Consider the following 17414-nt stretch of genomic DNA (forward strand, 5'->3'; position numbering starts at 1 on the left):
CAAACCCTTTCTTCTGATGAATCTCTCATAGCTACACTATACCCTGTTCCCACGCTCTCCCTCTGCCTTTATGACAGGCGGCTTAGCCTTTTAACAAATGTCAACCGTTAGGATGCCTTTTTACAAGGGTCTTATCACTGCAGGGCTCTGCGGTGCGACCATTTTACTCGCATTTGCACCTAAATATTTTGCTGTGCAACCTGGAATTTTAATTTAGGAGCACTAGTGCGCCTAGAAAACTTAAGGATTATAGCTTTATTACCTCAAATATTTTTTTTTGTGCTCCTAAATTTTTTTGTGAGCGACTATGTTAACCTTGTAAAAAAAAGGTTAGCATGTAGCCCTGCAACGTCTGTGTGAGAATAAAGGGTGTGTAGCATTGGTTATTATGTAGGCTAGGACTGTGTTGTTGTTGCCATGTCATGCTTCCATCTGTTCATCTCTGAATGTCTTTGCACATGTACGCCATCAAATGAATGTGCTTTTGTGTGAGCGCGTTTGCGTCAGTGGCTCGGGACGCTACTCGCCTCCAGTCTGTGTGCTTGTACGTGCACTTTACTCTGTGGCTACTGCTTTGTGTGTGTGTGTGGATTCTCCTACATGGCTGTTCGTTCGTAGTGTGTGTGCTCTCCCTCATGGTTGAGCAGTATTTCTTTCTCCCTGTAGCCTCGTGCTTTAGTTGCTCTGATGCAGTTGAGCTGATTGAATCGTGGACAGACAGTATTTTGTTGAGGCAGCAACACGGTGAGTGTCTCTCTCCCTCTCTCTGCACAGTGTGGACCGGAGAGCCGCCGCTGCTTATTTTGTTTAATTTATCACTTCATTAAATAAATAATCCCCTTAATTAATGCCAGGTTTTAATCTGCCCGGTTTATTTAAATCAATGTACAAGAGGCCAACTACAATAGAAATATTGATTTACTAACACGGTCTGGGAAAATATACAATTGTCGCAACAGATTAAATCATATTGATTAAATTGTTTCTCTGTCATTTCTGACCAGGTGGGGTTGTGATATATTGCTAACTTTTTGAATAAACGAGTTGTTTCTCTCAGCTCTAACCGCTGTAGGAATGGCGGCATATATCTTCTGTTCAATTAGAAATTGGTAGATTACTGGCAATGAACATTGACTTGATTTAAAAGGCTCACACTGGGATTGTTTGAAGGTGTCCACCTGTCTGAAATGATCAACGCTGCTATAATACTCTCTGTTGTCTCTGGTGTGCGAGAACAGTTGGAGATGAATGTTGTCAGGATGGCTGATGTAGCGTCCTCCTCCTCTTCTCTTCCTGTGTCTGTCTGTCTGCTGTAGAGCGGCGTGACTGGCTCCCTCCCTGCCTCCCAGAGAGGAGCATGAGTAAAACGTTGATTGACTGTCTCACCCCCACCCTCTCCTGTCCCTGCCTTGGTCCCCTGAGCCTGCCTCTGCCCTGGCGGCTAGAAGGTGCAAAGGCTTTTTAAGCGTGTGTGTGTGTGTGTGCAAGTCTGTGTGTGTGTGCCAAGCGCTCTGAGACCTTTTCTGCTAGAAGGCGCAAAGAGCTTTTTAGGTGTGTGTGCTCGTGTGTGAGCAAGCACCTGTCCTTGCATGTACGCGCATGAGACCTTGGCGCTCAGAGACCTTTCCTCTCTTAAACACAAACCGTCTCCTTTGTGCCCCTCGGCCTGCTAAACACTCCCATGTATCAAAGTGACATTCAGAATTCACAGGGGCCTGCTGCGCGCCACTGTCACTCCTCAGGAAAGAGAGAGCTGAGAAAAGGGAGAGCTGAGAAAAGGGAGAGCTGAGGAAAGGGAGAGCTGAGAAAAGGGAGAGCTGAGAAAAGGGAGAGCTGAGGAAAGGGAGAGCTGAGGAAAGGGAGAGCTGAGGAAAGGGAGAGCTGAGAAAAGGGAGAGCTGAGAAAAGGGAGAGCTGAGAAAAGGGAGAGCTGAAGAAAGGGAGAGCTGAGAAAAGGGAGAGCTGAGAAAAGGGAGAGCTGAGAAAAGGGAGAGCTGAGAAAAGGGAGAGCTGAGAAAAGGGAGAGCTGAGGAAAGGGAGAGCTGAGGAAAGGGAGAGCTGAGAAAAGGGAGAGCTGAAGAAAGGGAGAGCTGAGGAAAGGGAGAGCTGAAGAAAGGGAGAGCTGAGGAAAGGGAGAGCTGAAGAAAGGGAGAGCTGAGGAAAGGGAGAGCTGAGGAAAGGGAGAGCTGAGAAAAGGGAGAGCTGAGGAAAGGGAGAGCTGAGAAAAGGGAGAGCTGAAGAAAGGGAGAGCTGAGGAAAGGGAGAGCTGAGAAAAGGGAGAGCTGAAGAAAGGGAGAGCTGAGAAAAGGGAGAGCTGAGGAAAGGGAGAGCTGAGAAAAGGGAGAGCTGAGGAAAGGGAGAGCTGAGAAAAGGGAGAGCTGAAGAAAGGGAGAGCTGAGAAAAGGGAGAGCTGAGAAAAGGGAGAGCTGAAGAAAGGGAGAGCTGAGAAAAGGGAGAGCTGAGGAAAGGGAGAGCTGAGAAAAGGGAGAGCTGAGGAAAGGGAGAGCTGAGAAAAGGGAGAGCTGAAGAAAGGGAGAGCTGAGAAAAGGGAGAGCTGAGGAAAGGGAGAGCTGAGGAAAGGGAGAGCTGAGAAAAGGGAGAGCTGAAGAAAGGGAGAGCTGAGGAAAGGGAGAGCTGAGGAAAGGGAGAGCTGAGGAAAGGGAGAGCTGAGAAAAGGGAGAGCTGAGGAAAGGGAGAGCTGAAGAAAGGGAGAGCTGAGGAAAGGGAGAGCTGAGGAAAGGGAGAGCTGAGGAAAGGGAGAGCTGAGAAAAGGGAGAGCTGAAGAAAGGGAGAGCTGAGGAAAGGGAGAGCTGAGGAAAGGGAGAGCTGAACATGGATTTATATCTTTCCAAGAGAGAGAAGCAATGCGATTTTTCATCCCTGCTTTTATCTTCCATTCATATAGAATAGAACAGATTTTTCCCCTAGCCAAAATATGCTGTTCTGATCACATCCCAGAGAGAGAAATGTAGATATTTCTGAGAAGAGGAAAGACACAGGTAGAGTAGAAGAGCAGTGTTCAAGGCAGGGATGCATGAGAAAATCAGCCGAGTCTCAATGAAGACAGTGGTTCATCAAAGAGTATTGCTGCGGTTGACACTGTTCTCTCCACTATGTACTCTGTCACTCTCTCTCCCCCCGCTCTATCTCTTTCTCTCTCTCACTGTCTTCCTATCTCTCACCCTCTCCATCTCTCTCGCAAACTTTCAAGGAAATTAGCGTAACTTGTTGCTCTGCTGTCCTCTGCTTTTAAAGCCACTTTAGCCTCTGGTGGACAGAAAAGTCAGTGTGTGTTGATACCTAATGGCTGGTTAGATTGGAGCGAAACACTTCGCTGTGTTTTTGCTGGTGTCCAGCCTTCGCTGTGTTTTTGCTGGTGACTTCCAGCCTTTGCTGTGTTTAGCTTGGTCACAAGCATACCAGCATGAGCTTGTCACCAGCCTAACCAGCTAGACCAGAGATGGGCAACACGGCCCGGATCCAGCCCGCGAGCACATTCAATCCGTTCAGGGGAAGTTTGAGTAGAAATACATATATATTATGTTTTGTGTTAAGAAAACACTCCAGGCCACTCTTGAACGTCTAAAACTAGATAGAAAGTAAGTAGGAATTATAATACATTTTCAAATAAATGCCCTATTTCTGACCCGCAAATTGCTTTGAAATCCTGAAGTGGCCCTCGAGATTAAATTATTGCCCAACCCTGACCATGCTGGTCAGACTAGCTTGATCAGCATAGACCAGAATGGACCGGCTTGAAATTTAGGCTGGTTTACGCTGTATTTCTTTCTGCAGGAACTGGCTGGGCTGTATGGCTCAAAATTGCATCCAATTCCCTATATAGTGCACTACTTTTGACCAGGGTCCATATGGCTCTAGTCAAAAGTAGTGCACTATGTAGGGAATTGGGTGCCACGAGACTCAGCCTATGTCATTAGTAGAAATTAAAGCTGTGGGTGGGAAAAAGCAGCTAGATCTCAGCAGCTAGATCTTCAGTAGTGCTATAGTAAACTAGCCTACGTGTTTTCCAGTTTGCCATATTTTCACGTAGGGTTTCTTTTAATAGGGACAGGTCGCCTACAAATTCATTGACCCGTTGAATAAACAATCATCCGATGTGTTGCGCCCCTAGATCGTTGCTGCTGACAGAACAGTAGAGTAGTAGAGTACAGTACAGGAAGGACACCAAGGTGTCCTGTGCCTTTAAGAGCAGTAGAGGAGGGTGGCTCCCTCAGCAGGCGACCACACAGTCTTGATGAGGGGGATTTGTGTTGAGCTGGCAGGAATTAGGCCTTACTCTTCATGCATGAATACTTTTTATACTCTAGTAAATACACACCGCCTACCTCCCTTTCTACGCTGCCGTAACCCACCACCACATCCTCTCTATCTTTCTCTCCCTCCATCGCTCTCCCGTTCTCCTCTTCTATCCTCCGTCTCCTGCCTTTTTGCTTTCCCCCTTCCTTCTTCTCCCCTCTTTCTCTCCCTCCCCTGTCTTGCCTGTCCCTTTCTCTCAATCTCTCTTCATCCCTCTCAGCCCCTGTCTCACGTACCCTCCTCCCACTCTATCCCCCTCCTCCTGCTCTCCCTTGCTTCATCCTTCCTCCTCCTCTTTTGCTCTCTCCCTAACCTGCTCTCTACCCCCCACCCCCCTTTGACCTCTCTCCCCCTCTCTATCCCCACGTACTGGTCTCTACTCTCTACCCCTACTACCCTCAACCATGGACTAACCCACTCTCTCTCATCCCTCTCTTTCTCTCTTTCTAAATCTCTACCTCCTCGCTCTCCCTGCCCTTGCTTCTGGCCCGCTCTAGCCCCACCTCCCCTCTCCCGCTCTCCTCTCCCTCCCCCCTCCTTCACGGTCATTGACCTGCTCTGTGGCTCAGGCTCCCCCCCTTCCCCCTCCCCTCCCTCAGTGGAGGCTTTGGAAAGCTGACCCCAATACTGCCCTTACTGCACACACGCTCTCCACGCGGCACGCAGGCTTTACGTCCAAATTTACACACACACATGCACTGGGAGAGGCACATGAACCCCTCTCAGTCCCACTCAGAGGGTTATGCATACAGGCCAGGCAGTGTGTCTGTGAGAATGGGGCTCTGTGTGATGAGCACAGGCTCTCCCCACCCCACCACCACCACAGCACTGCACTGCTCTCAGCTGCACAAGAGACACTACAGTCCCTACTCTTCCTCGTCATAATGGGGCTGTGTGTGGTGTCTTTCGTGTGTCGGGTGTGTGTGTTTGTCTGCGCGTGTGTGTTTCTAACAGAGACGGGAACGAGGAGGACTGTGGGGGGGGGGGGGGGGGGGAACAGGCCATCCATCAGCGTGTCTTAGTGGCAGAGCCGTGCGCTAAACAATCACTTATTTACTAGCTGCCTCTGGTTGAGTTGAGGATGGGGAGGGGACAACTTTCCCTGGTGTGGAGAGAGGAGAGGGTGTGTGTGTGTGTGTGTGGAAATGCTCGGCTCATGGATGGTCAGACTTGGTGTTAGTTAACCCTGGTACTATGATGTGCTCCGTTGTACAGTGTAGCTTACAGTGTGTGACTGGGGTACAGGGGAGGTGGAGTGCCATGCTCTCATGAATAAGTATCACTGGCTGCCTACCTGGCCCCAGTCCAGCTCGGATGGCTTTAATTAACTAACAGAGCACAGCACCACACGTCCCTCTCTGCCTCTCTGCCTGCCTCTTTGCCTGTCTGCCTCTCTGTCTGTCTTTCTGCCTGTCCGCCTCTCTGCCTACCGCTCTGCCTGCCTGTCTTCCTCTCTGTCTGCCGGCCTCTCTGCCTGTCTGCCTCTCTGCCTGCTGGCCTCTCTGCCTGTCTGCTTCTCTGCCTACCTCTCTGCCTGTCGGCCTCTCTGCCTGTCGGACTCTCTGCCTGTCTGTTTCTCTGCCTACCGCTCAGCCTGCCTGCCTGTCTGCTTCTCTGTCTGTCTCTCTGCCTGTCGGCCTCTGCCTGTCTGCCTGTGTGCTTCTCTGCCTACCACTCGGCCTGCCTGCCTCTCTGTCTGTCTCTCTGCCTGTCTGCCTCTCTGCCTGTCTGCTTCTTTTCCTACCTCTCTGCCTGTCGGCCTCTCTGCCTGTCTGTTTCTCTGCCTACCGCTCAGCCTGCCTGCCTGTCTGCCTCTGTCTGCCTCTCTGTCTGTCTCTCTGCCTGTCGGCCTCTCTGCCTCTCTGTCTGCCTCTCTGTCTGCCTCTGTCTGCCTCTCTGCCTGTCCGCCTCTCTGCTTCTCTGCCTACACTCGGCTTGCCTGCCTCTCTGCCTGTCGGCCTCTCTGCCTGTCTGTTTCTCTGCCTACCGCTCAGCCTGCCTGCCTGTCTGCCTCTGTCTGCCTCTCTGTCTGTTTCTCTGCCTTACCGCTCAGCCTGCCTGCCTGTCTGCCTCTCTGTTTGTCTCTCTGCCTGTCCGCCTCTCTGCTTCTCTGCCTACCACTCGGCTTGCCTGCCTCTCTGCCTGTCTGCCTCTCTATCTGTCTCTCTGCCTGCCTGCCTGCCTGCCTCTCTGCCTGTCTGCATCTCTGCCTGTCTGCATCTCTGCCTGCCTGCATCTCTGCCTGCCTGCCTGCCTCACCATGGCTGTAACACTGCTGACTGCGAGTACAAATGGAGCCCCACCACACCAAGACAGTGTTCCATGTGTATTCTTACTGACTACAACAGCTCGCTCTACTGCTAATTGATGGTACTGACACACTGAGGCCTTGGCTGGGTTGAGGGTGGGATTCACACTCAAAGCTCCACTTTTGATTTCCCCAACCTCTCATTGACTGAAATATGTGGTTTTACATCTCTAAATGCCATCTCTGTGTTGTGTGTGATGTGATTCTACCAGTCTAACTGGTGTCCCTCCGTGTGTGTTTCCACAGACGACTCATCCTCAGAGAGCGGCAGCGGGAACGGCATGCACACCATGACACCTCCGTCCGCGGGTGGGGCGGCCCCGGGGTCGGAGGGGGGAGCGGGTGGACCCCCTTACAGGGAGGTGGTAAACGGCAATGGGCCCCCGGCCCCGCTGGACTTCAGCACCACCTCCTCGTCCTCATCGTCCGAGGACCAACAGGCGCCGGTCAACCTGAGTGAGACCAGGCTGCCCAGGACTGCCCTGATGGGCCCCTTCCAGCCCGACCCCCCAGATGAGCTGCGCAGGAAGTACCCTGTCAAGCCCCTCCCACATGCCGCTGAGCTGCGCCTGGACAGAGACTCGATCAGGGACTACGGCAACAAGGTGAGGCCTTCTGCTCATACCTGGGTTTGAAATGATTTCAAATACTTTAGCTGAGATTTGATTGAGCTTATACAAGACAATGCAACTTTCCTGGTACAGTGAACCAATAGAATAGTCACAAAACTGCAAGCCCACCTGGCATTCCAGGCAGACTTAAGTAAACACTAAAAGTAGGTCTGACGGTAATATATTACACACAGTGTTGAGCAGTGAGCCCACCAGGACTGTGTGAGTAATAGTCTGAAAGCTCAGTGTGACCATTGTTATAGATGACCACTGTCTTGCTATGAACTATGAAGGGTGAGGTATATGCACAAGAAGGTGAGGTTCATTGGCGGGGCATTGGACAAAGCTGAGAGAGGTTTCCATTGAGATCCTGCCACACTGCAATTACCTGTTCATTCTCGGCTCGGGAATCCAAAAACATTATTCTTAACATGAAACCAGAAAGAGAATGTGCATGAGAGTGGCTGTGCCATGGGAAGTAGTGTGCTGCTGTGCTTGTGATGAGCTGTGGTGAACATCCGTACAGGAGTCAGTGGAGGACAGTGCCATCGGGCCTGTATGAAAGGAGACTGGGGATAAAAAGGTTATTCCTTTCTGCTCTCTGGCTATTTGAATGAGACACACACTTCACCATGCTCTGACAATGCAGCCTTGTCCTTGAAGGCATCTTCTTTGCAGCATTGTCACAGACGAGCGCCATTGGAAAGATCTGACGAGTAGAAAAGTTTGAGCACAAAAACAGCTAGCAGTTCTTTGTCTCACTGTAATCAGTGTCCCTCACGGTTGAGATTTTGCCGGCTGCTTTCAATGTGAAGGGAGCATACAGACGGAATAAAAACCTTACCCCGGCTTTGTATCTCTTCCTTCTATTTATGTGCCTGTTCTCTGTGTCTCTGTGTCTCTGTGTCTGTGTGTCTGTGTGTCTGTGTGTGTGTGTGTGTGTGTGTGGGTGTGTGTGACAGTCTCCTCAGTACAGCTCAGGAAGCTACGACTCATTGAAGATGGAGACATGTGCCGAGGACCTGACCGTGACCAGAGGTGCGGCGGCGGCCGAGGACGATGACGATGACCATGAAGATCACGACGACAATGACAAGATCAACGACACGGAGGGCGTGGACCCCGAGAGATTAAAGGCCTTTAACGTAAGAGCTGCTCTCACCTCAGCTAGACATGACCGAACACACACACACACACACACACACACACACACACACATAAGAGCTCCTCTCACCTTTTCATGACCTTCACCTCAGGAACACAGGAAACAGCAAATAGCTAGCAGAGCAGACACACAAAGATTCTTCTTTTCTTCTTTTCAGATGTTTGTGCGTCTTTTTGTGGATGAGAACCTGGACCGCATGGTGCCCATCTCCAAGCAGCCAAAGGAGAAGATCCAGGCCATCATTGAGTCGTGCAGCCGCCAGTTCCCCGAGTTCCAGGAGCGCGCTCGCAAACGCATTCGCACCTACCTCAAATCCTGCCGCCGCATGAAGAAGAGCGGCATGGAGGTACATACCGCGCCTCCCATACCTCATCCTTCTCTTATTCCTACTCTCTTTCATATTCCACCTGTGTCTTTCTTATTCCTCTCTCATTCAGTGTGTCCAGACGTACCACACCTACCGTACTCCCTCTCCTCTCGCTCTCTCATCCCTTTCTCTTTCACCCCTCTCGCATTCATAACACCTCTATCAAATCAAATTTTATTGGTCGCATACACATATTTCGCAGACGTTATTGCGGGTGTAGCGAAATGCTTGTATTCCTAGCTCCAACAGCGCAGTAATATCCAACATTACACAACAATACACATAAATCTAAAAGTAAAAGAATGGAATTAAGAGATATATGTCGGAGTCCGGAGTATAAGTATAATGAACAAAAATATAATCGCAACATGCAACAATTTCAAATATTTTATTTGAGTTACAGTTCATATAAGGAAGTCAATCAATTAAAAAAAAATTATTAGGCCCTAATGTGGAAGAACTTCACCTCCTTCCTGTAGGCTGTCTAGTCGTTATTGGTAATCAGACCTTTCACTGATGATTGAGTTGGAGGCGTTCGTGGCCACAGAGTCATTGGCAACCATTGCGAGTCTACCCATAGCAGAGACTCTTTCTGGTTCATATAAAGTCAATGAACTAAGCAGATCAGGCCCAGGTGCTAATACATTGTGAGAGCCACCCCCTTAAGCAGACCGGAACTGACCATCTTTTATTTTGGGGGGTAAAAGGCCTGAATGGGACATTTTCATTCATGCACCATTTACCCATAGGAGAAAAGCAGGAAGTAAAAGCAGGAATAAACTCAACGGACATCACATAAAATACATTCCATTGTGTGAGCCATAGAAATGTTGTATCACCATTGTTTATTAGATCAGGATATTATACTTTCATTTTGTTCCTTACCTGGTGAAATATTCTGTTGAAAATGTAGTGCTGTTCAATGCTCATGTATCTGGTTAGGAATGATACTATCTGAAATAGAGGAGTTGGAATAACTTTGTGTAATGAGCAGGTGCAACTGAACATATTATTAGTGTAATATCTTCAGTATTATTAATGTTGAATATGCCCCCTGTGGTCAATGTGGGTACTCTGACGTGGGGATGAATTTGTGCTGATTGTCTCTCCCCTGCTAGACACGACCCACACCACCTCACCTCACCTCAGCCATGGCTGAGAACATCCTGGCAGCCGCCTGCGAGAGCGAGACACGCAAGGCTGCCAAGAGGATGCGCCTGGATGTCTACCAGGCACATGTGAGTGCTCTGATGGTGTGTGTTTGTGTGTGTGTGTGCACATCGGGGTGTGTGTGTACAGGTGTGTATCTTTTCAGGTGGGTGGATGTACTGTGTATGTTTTCTAATAGCCAATGGCAAAGTCTGTTCTTAACCTTGAGTATATTACAGTGGGGGGAAAAAGTATTTGATCCCCTGCTGATTTTGTACGTTTGCCCACTGACAAAGAAATTATCAGTCTATAATTTTAATGGTAGGTTTATTTGAACAGTGAGAGACAGAATAACAACAAAAAAATCCAGAAAAACGCATGTCAAAAATGTTATAAAATGATTTGCATTTTAATGAGGGAAATAAGTATTTGACCCCCTCTCAATCAGAAAGATTTCTGTCTCCCAGGTGTCTTTTATACAGGTAACGAGCTGAGATTAGGAGCACACTCTTAAAGGGAGTGCTCCTAACCACAGCTTGTTACCTGTAAAAAAGACACCTGTCCACAGAAGCAATCAATCAATCAGATTCCAAACTCTCCACCATGGCCAAGACCAAAGAGCTCTCCAAGGATGTCAGGGACAAGATTGTAGACCTACACAAGGCTGGAATGGGCTACAAGACCATCGCCAAGCAGCTTGGTGAGAAGGTGACAACATTTGGTGCGATTATTCGCAAATGGAAGAAACACAAAAGAACTGTCAATATCCCTTGGCCTGGGGCTCCATGCAAGATCTCACCTCGTGGAGTTGCAATGATCATGAGAACGGTGAGGAATCAGAACTACACGGGAGGATCTTGTCAATGATCTCAAGGCAGCTGGGACCATAGTCACCAAGAAAACAATTGGTAACACACTACGCCGTGAAGGACTGAAATCCTGCAGCGCCCGCAAGGTCCCCCTGCTCAAGAATACATATACATGCCCGTCTAAAGTTTGCCAATGAACATCTGAATGATTCAGAGGACAACTGGTGAAAGTGTTGTGGTCAGATGAGACCAAAATTGAGCTCTTTGGAATCAACTCAACTCGCCGTGTTTGGAGGAGGAGAAATGCTGCCTATGACCCCAAGAACACCATCTCCACCGTCAAACATGGAGGTGGAAACATTATGCTTTGGGGGTGTTTTTCTGCTAAGGGGACAGGACAACTTCACTGCATCATTTGACGGGGCCATGTACTGTCAAATCTTGGGTGAGAACCTCCTTCCCTCAGCCAGGGCATTGAAAATGGGTCGTGGATGGGTATTCCAGCATGACAATGACCCAAAACACATGGCCAAGGCAACAAAGGAGTGGCTCAAGAAGAAGCACATTAAGGTCCTGGAGTGGCCTAGCCAGTCTCCAGACCTTAATCCCATAGAAAATCTGTGGAGGGAGCTGAAGGTTCGAGTTGCCAAACGTCAGCCTCGAAACCTTAATGACTTGGAGAAGATCTGCAAAGAGGAGTGGGACAAAATCCCTCCTGAGATGTGTGCAAACCTGGTGGCCAACTACAAGAAACGTCTGACCTCTGTGATTGCCAACAAGGGTTTTGCCACCAAGTACTAAGTCATGTTTTGCAGAGGGGTCAAATACTTATTTTCCTCATTAAAATACAAATCATTGTATTACATTTTTGACATGCGTTTTTCTGGATTTTTTGTTGTTGTTATTCTGTCTCTCACTGTTCAAATAAACCTACCATTAAAATTATAGACTGATCATTTCTTTGTAAGTGGGCAAACGTACAAAATCAGCAGGGGATCAAATACTTTTTTCCCCCACTGTATATACATGGAAGTGGGACTGAAAACTCTCTCGTCTCCACCTCAGGAGGAGCAGATAGCACTTGACAAGCCCAGTTCTCGCGAGCCGGCCTCCCTGGCCCACTCTGCCTACTCCCTGGCCGCCTCGGCCTACTCCCAGGACCAGCTCTACACCAACGGTGGGCTCAACAATAGTTACCGTGGTTACGGGGGTCTGGGAGCTAGCATGCAACACCCAGTCTCCCTGACAACCGCCACTGCTCAGAGCAACGGTGAGAGAGCATGCTTCGCCTCTTTATTTGGCCAGAGAATGGCAGCTTAGAGTAGCAGCATACCTTAGCTTACCTGAAGCATGTTGCTCGTACTGTAGCAGCATCACTGGGCGAGTTTAGAACAGACTGAGACTTATTGAAAGTATCAAGAAATCCAATTCTTGCCCATATTTGGACGTAGAATATATATTTTTTTAAATACAGGTGGATCTCATCTAAAATATATTTCCTACAGTGGATAAGAATGCATATTTATGATTTTCAATAGTTACAATTATAGTAAAATGCCCCCAGTATGTGTCTTCATTTGAGTGTGTGTTGTCTTTCCCCAGGCCCCACTGACCTCAGCATGAAGTCCCTGGGGTCAAACTCTTCATCGGCCAGCTCAAACAGTCACGGGCGGAGTGCTGGTGTCATAGGTGGCGGGGCCTCGACACAGCTCAGCCCAACAGAGATCACGGCCGTGCGGCAGCTCATCGCCGGCTACCGCGAGTCGGCCGCCTTCTTGCTCCGCTCGGCCGATGAGCTGGAGACCCTGATCCTGCAGCAAAACTGAGCCGGAAACTCCTCCTCCCCGTCTCCCTCCTTCTCCCTCTCTCTGACTCTCCCACACGACCCCTAACCAACTACTCTCCCACTCACCAGATCCATCTGTCTGTGTTTCGTCCTCCTCCACTGACCTCTACACTCTCCCCGTCTCCAAGAGGGAGGCATGCAACAGTGCTACCTTCCTCTAGTCTAATAGTCTAACCCCCCCCCCCCGATCGTTTTAACATCAGTGCGTGGAGAGAAAGAGCACTGTCTGCGACGACTTGGGAACAGCGTTTCTCCCCCTCTTGAAAATGCTCCCTCCCAATCATAACAGCTCTCCCTCACTTCCACAGCTCTGTGGAAAGAAGAGGGGTGACAGGGAGAGAGCGGGAAATTAGTCTACCTAGTGATGTGGGGGAGAGTGGTGGGGCTGGAGCACTGGAGAACACTGCAGGGTTGTGCTGTGATGAGGAGAGAACAGCGCCCCCTTGTATGAGGTAGAGAAGTGGATCCTTTTGGTGTGCCAGTAAGCTCAATGTGTTATAGTACGCAGATCACAGATCCCCTCAACAAGCTCACCATCCCCAATAACAATGAAAACGAGACTCTCTGAACAGTAGTAACAAAATGTTTGTTAATGACAAATACTTTTGATTTGAGATCTGAATTTGTTTGTTTGACTATAAGAAGACATTTCAAACCACTTTTTGGATGAACAGAGGCTGAAGAAGGCTGGAAAGAAAGTGACAACTTGTTGCGCTCGGTGTAAATAAACTCTGTGTCCTAAAGCACTTTCCCATGATTCAGACCTCACCTCCCCATTGAGTAATAAAGAACTCGATGTGCCCGGGAGCAACACTTTAACTTATGCATTATGGAGATGCCATCTATTCCACATGGAAATACCTCAGATCTATCAACCAACCGTTCTGGTACTTCATTCCTACTGGGTGGCGACGTCACACAACACTCATCACACAACACTCACCAGTTACTACCTGATGTGTTCAGTGTTTTCATAGACCTGCAGGAAGCAAAGTCTTAACCATTTCAAGAAGTTTCCAGAGTAAATATTGTAACTATAGTTCGAATTTAAAAAAAAAAAAAAAAAGTATTGTTTGTCCTGTTATTTGTGTACTGTAAATACTCAGTCCATATTTGATTCTAGAAACACCACGAAGAGAACATGAAAAAGCATCGGTAAAGCGAAGGACTGGGGGCAAGGTAGTATTTTCCGTGGGAGACTGAACCTCTCCGACGATAGCTGGTATTTTTTTTTTTTGAGTCCCCCATTTTTTTTAACCCTCTTGTGGCTCATTGCTCTCCCATCAATTCCAGGTTTTGGTTTGTCCCGACTCATCACTCGATGATACCCTGTCTTTTTCTGTGTCCGGTTCTGCATTCCTCTCTCGAACCTATCCCCCTCCTCTGGACCTATACATCCCCCACCCCCTTCTCCTCCCTGACCTGAGCCCAGTCCAGCTCGGTTCTGGGAGGGATAACGTATGTCTTTGTCTATTGACTCTTTGAGATGGCCATTAATCCACGCTGCTGCTATATGTACCGGACTTTTGCCACAGACCTGTAACCTCAAGTCAGGATGCCATCCTCCTGCACAACCAGAGCACCTCAAGACACCAACACAAACAACAAGAAGCTAAAACTACTCAAAACCGATAACAGAGACTAAAATCTAACTTAAAAACGACATGCCATCCCAGTCAGTTGTTTCTCTCTGCTACTAGGCACTCTGGTTGATATTTTTGTTCTTTCATAGGGCTGTGTTGTTTGTACAGTGACCTTTTCCCTTTTTGCTTTCTTCATGACTTTGAATCTCTGGAGGCATATAGGGATCAACGTGCTCCTCTTGCAGCCACTCACAAGGGTGCTCTGGGCCTATCTATCTTACTGTGCAATGTGCAGTCAAAGTCTGGGAGGTTTGTACCTTTTTAGAATGAGTGAGAGAAAAGAAAAAAAAAGAAAAATGTTTCTTCAAGAGGCAGGCCTGAAGGGGCTGACTGTTGTGTCACTGTAATTTGCTCCCTTTTGCACACTGAAGCAACAGAAATCTGTGACGGAGGCCCTGCTTGTTCAGGGCTCCATCTTGCACTGGCGAGGTGTGTCCTACTAAAGGAAAGAGGAAGAGTATTTGCAATGCAGTTGATAATCATCACATTCCTGGCCCTTGACAGCATAGTGTTTAACGAAAAAAGAGGCTACCTGAACCCATAGTGTGGGTGCTACGACGTATCACAACCACCACTATTGGGTGGGGGGGTGGGGGGGGGCTTGTGTACTGAAAGCCATTGATGTAGGTGTGTTAGCTCCATGGCCTGACATTGAACGGAGCACTGTGCTCACTGGTGACACACTCTGAACCACAGAACAACACCTTGATATAGCCACCCAGCACACATGTGCAATGTCAAATCCAATCTCCATAATGAGTACACATTGATGTACAAATATTTAATTTATGGAAATATTATGGCTAGATAGAAAGTAGAAAATGGACTCCCAAGACGTCCTATTTATCTCTGAGCAAGCGCTCTTGATTAGATCTGCGTGGTGGGTAAAAACGACACAAACAAGAGAAATATGCAAAATGACCAGTCAAGAGGAAACCCCTCACTGTGTTCTCTCGCAACATGGCTGTGAGGGCTTCAAAATGTGTTTTCTTATTAGTATCACCCTCATTTGTAGGGATCCATCCCTCACTCTGCTCCTACCCTGGGGTCTTAGGCTACAATTACCTCAGCACATACAACTACAGCAGTGTATCAGTACAGTAACATAGTAGAGGAATTACTGTATCACAGGGTTTTTTTTTGTGGAGGGAGCTAACTTAGTAGGGGATCTGTCTTATTCACTTCCATCTTAAAACTGCCTTTTTTGCCACTGAGTTTTCATATGATTGCCAGACACGTAGTGCTGTGGCCAAACTGTACATAGTGCTGTAAGTGTTTATGATCTTACAGAGCGGACGCTAGAGCCAGTGTTGTCGTCCTATGTATTTCCCTATTACCCCGGGTAAACAGAGTGATGGATTGATGGACCGAGCCTCTTTAGAAATGACTGCTGGATATTGTAACGTCACATGCCACAAAACATCTGCTTTATGGTTTTGTGAAGAAGAAGAAGAAGAAGATTGTGATAGTTATGCATTTCTAATATAGACAAGGGACAGTTAAATGTATCTGTACAAAGGGAGTAAGAGATGAGATGATATAGTAAAGAGGCTCTTGCTAAATACTACTCCCTCCTCTGTTTGCACCCTTTGGGGTTTGCGCTGTAGTTTCTCATAGACGGCTACATACGTTAAGAAAACATACTGTAAAAATAGGCAAAGACAATCTTGGAAAGGTGCAACTTGCTCATGGTTTGATTTCCATTCCTTTTCTGTGTGCAGCTATTGTATACAGTGCGTCTTGGAGATGACAAGAGTATTTTAGCCATAATCAGAGGATTCTTACTCAAACTTCTGACTCCTCAAGGGCGGTGGAGCACTCATAGTGGCCCACTGTCGATACACATTTTTATCTGATTTCTATTTTTATTATTCATTTTGTTATTATTTTATATATATTTTGTAGTGCAAGTAAGTGGTCTTTTCAAATAATATTTTGTACAAAAACCAACATCTCAAGTGAAGTAACTCTGTATGCCTATACTGTACATTCCAAACAAGGATGTCAACACGTTTAACAACCGACCTGACCAGCATCACGTTTAGTGACGTGACCTCAGACCAGAGGGAGTGCCCTCTGTTAACATTAGCATTGTTGACCTTGTGAATAGCGTCAAACATGTTGTTGATTGGAGCCATGATTATTCTCCTGCTTAGGGCCAACAAGACTTTACATGCCAGAGAATGTGCCAACCAAGCACAGACCAAGTCTAAGCCCTTAACCCAGACTACTGTATGCATGAAACTACCCTTCATGAAACTCCAACTCCCAGACTACTGTATGCATCTCTACCCCCGGGAATGCTATGCGGTAGTGTCAGCACTTCAGCGGAGGGGAAGTGTTTTGAGTGACGGGTATTTTGCTGTGGGAAAGGTGTGATTCCCTTTATCATACCGTTTTTAGCTCCAGCTGACGTTGGATTACATTGGAACTCATTGACTTTACAAATGACGCCCCCAACAGAGACGGTTCTACTCGGACAGGTGCAGGTGTGGTGCTGGTCAGGGTACCGTGAATGAATACACACTTTAAAAAATATATCTGCTTTGGTCAGATGTATAGCTCGACACAACAAAAAAAAAAACAATAGAAAAAAAAAACATTTATTTTTCTATCAGGGCAGTGTACAGCTACAGTCAAATCAAAATGGTTTTTCCAACCATAGTCTGTTTTATTTAATCATTTGGTGGTGCTTTAGATTCCTTGGTTCTGTTTTAGGTTTTCCTCTTTACCTACTGTACCAGAAGCTGATTGTCTTTTTCTCAGTTTCGATTTGTACCTAATACCAATGTGAAACTGTATTTTCCTCCTGGGTTTGGACTCAGTGTGATGTTTACATGTACAGATTTTTTTTGTCATTTTATTTAACTTGGTCATTTCTCTCCTCCTCCCCACTCTGTTAATCTAATACCTTGTACATTGATGGGAAATGGGACCGTGTCGAAATAAGGTTAATGTCACACATTTAGAAACTGGTTGTTGGGAGAGCTGTGTGCTTGGCTTAAGGAATGCCCTCTCCTTAGCTGACCTGATACACACAAACCAGGGGTCACAGTGAACTGAAGCACTGGTGTGACTACTTTACCAATATATGAGAATTTGTTCCACAGTGAATGATAAGCCATTGACATACCCTTTGCAGGGTTTTCTAGACTATTAGTATATTTAGCGAGGAAAAAACTAAACTGCAGACAAAAACC

At 47.4% G+C, this 17414-nt stretch overlaps 1 protein-coding gene across 3 annotated transcripts in view; it reads left to right on the forward strand.

Annotated features, from left to right (window-relative positions):
- LOC115166264 (nucleolar protein 4-like) overlaps positions 1 to 14730 on the forward strand; it is a 134289-nt gene extending 119559 nt beyond the window's left edge. For 2 of the 3 annotated variants that reach the window (XM_029720101.1, XM_029720103.1), the window contains 6 exons: positions 6871 to 7229; positions 8198 to 8380; positions 8558 to 8746; positions 9886 to 10005; positions 11791 to 11995; positions 12328 to 14730. In XM_029720101.1, the coding sequence (XP_029575961.1) occupies positions 6871 to 7229; positions 8198 to 8380; positions 8558 to 8746; positions 9886 to 10005; positions 11791 to 11995; positions 12328 to 12551 (1280 nt within the window). In that variant the 3' untranslated portion in view covers positions 12552 to 14730. The remainder of the gene's footprint in view (positions 1 to 6870; positions 7230 to 8197; positions 8381 to 8557; positions 8747 to 9885; positions 10006 to 11790; positions 11996 to 12327) is intronic. The other variant, XM_029720102.1, reaches the window with a different exon arrangement.
- The last annotated feature ends 2684 nt before the right edge of the window (positions 14731 to 17414 follow it).

Source organism: Salmo trutta, chromosome 28, assembly GCF_901001165.1.
Source record: "Salmo trutta chromosome 28, fSalTru1.1, whole genome shotgun sequence".
NCBI classification, from domain to species: domain Eukaryota; kingdom Metazoa; phylum Chordata; class Actinopteri; order Salmoniformes; family Salmonidae; genus Salmo; species Salmo trutta.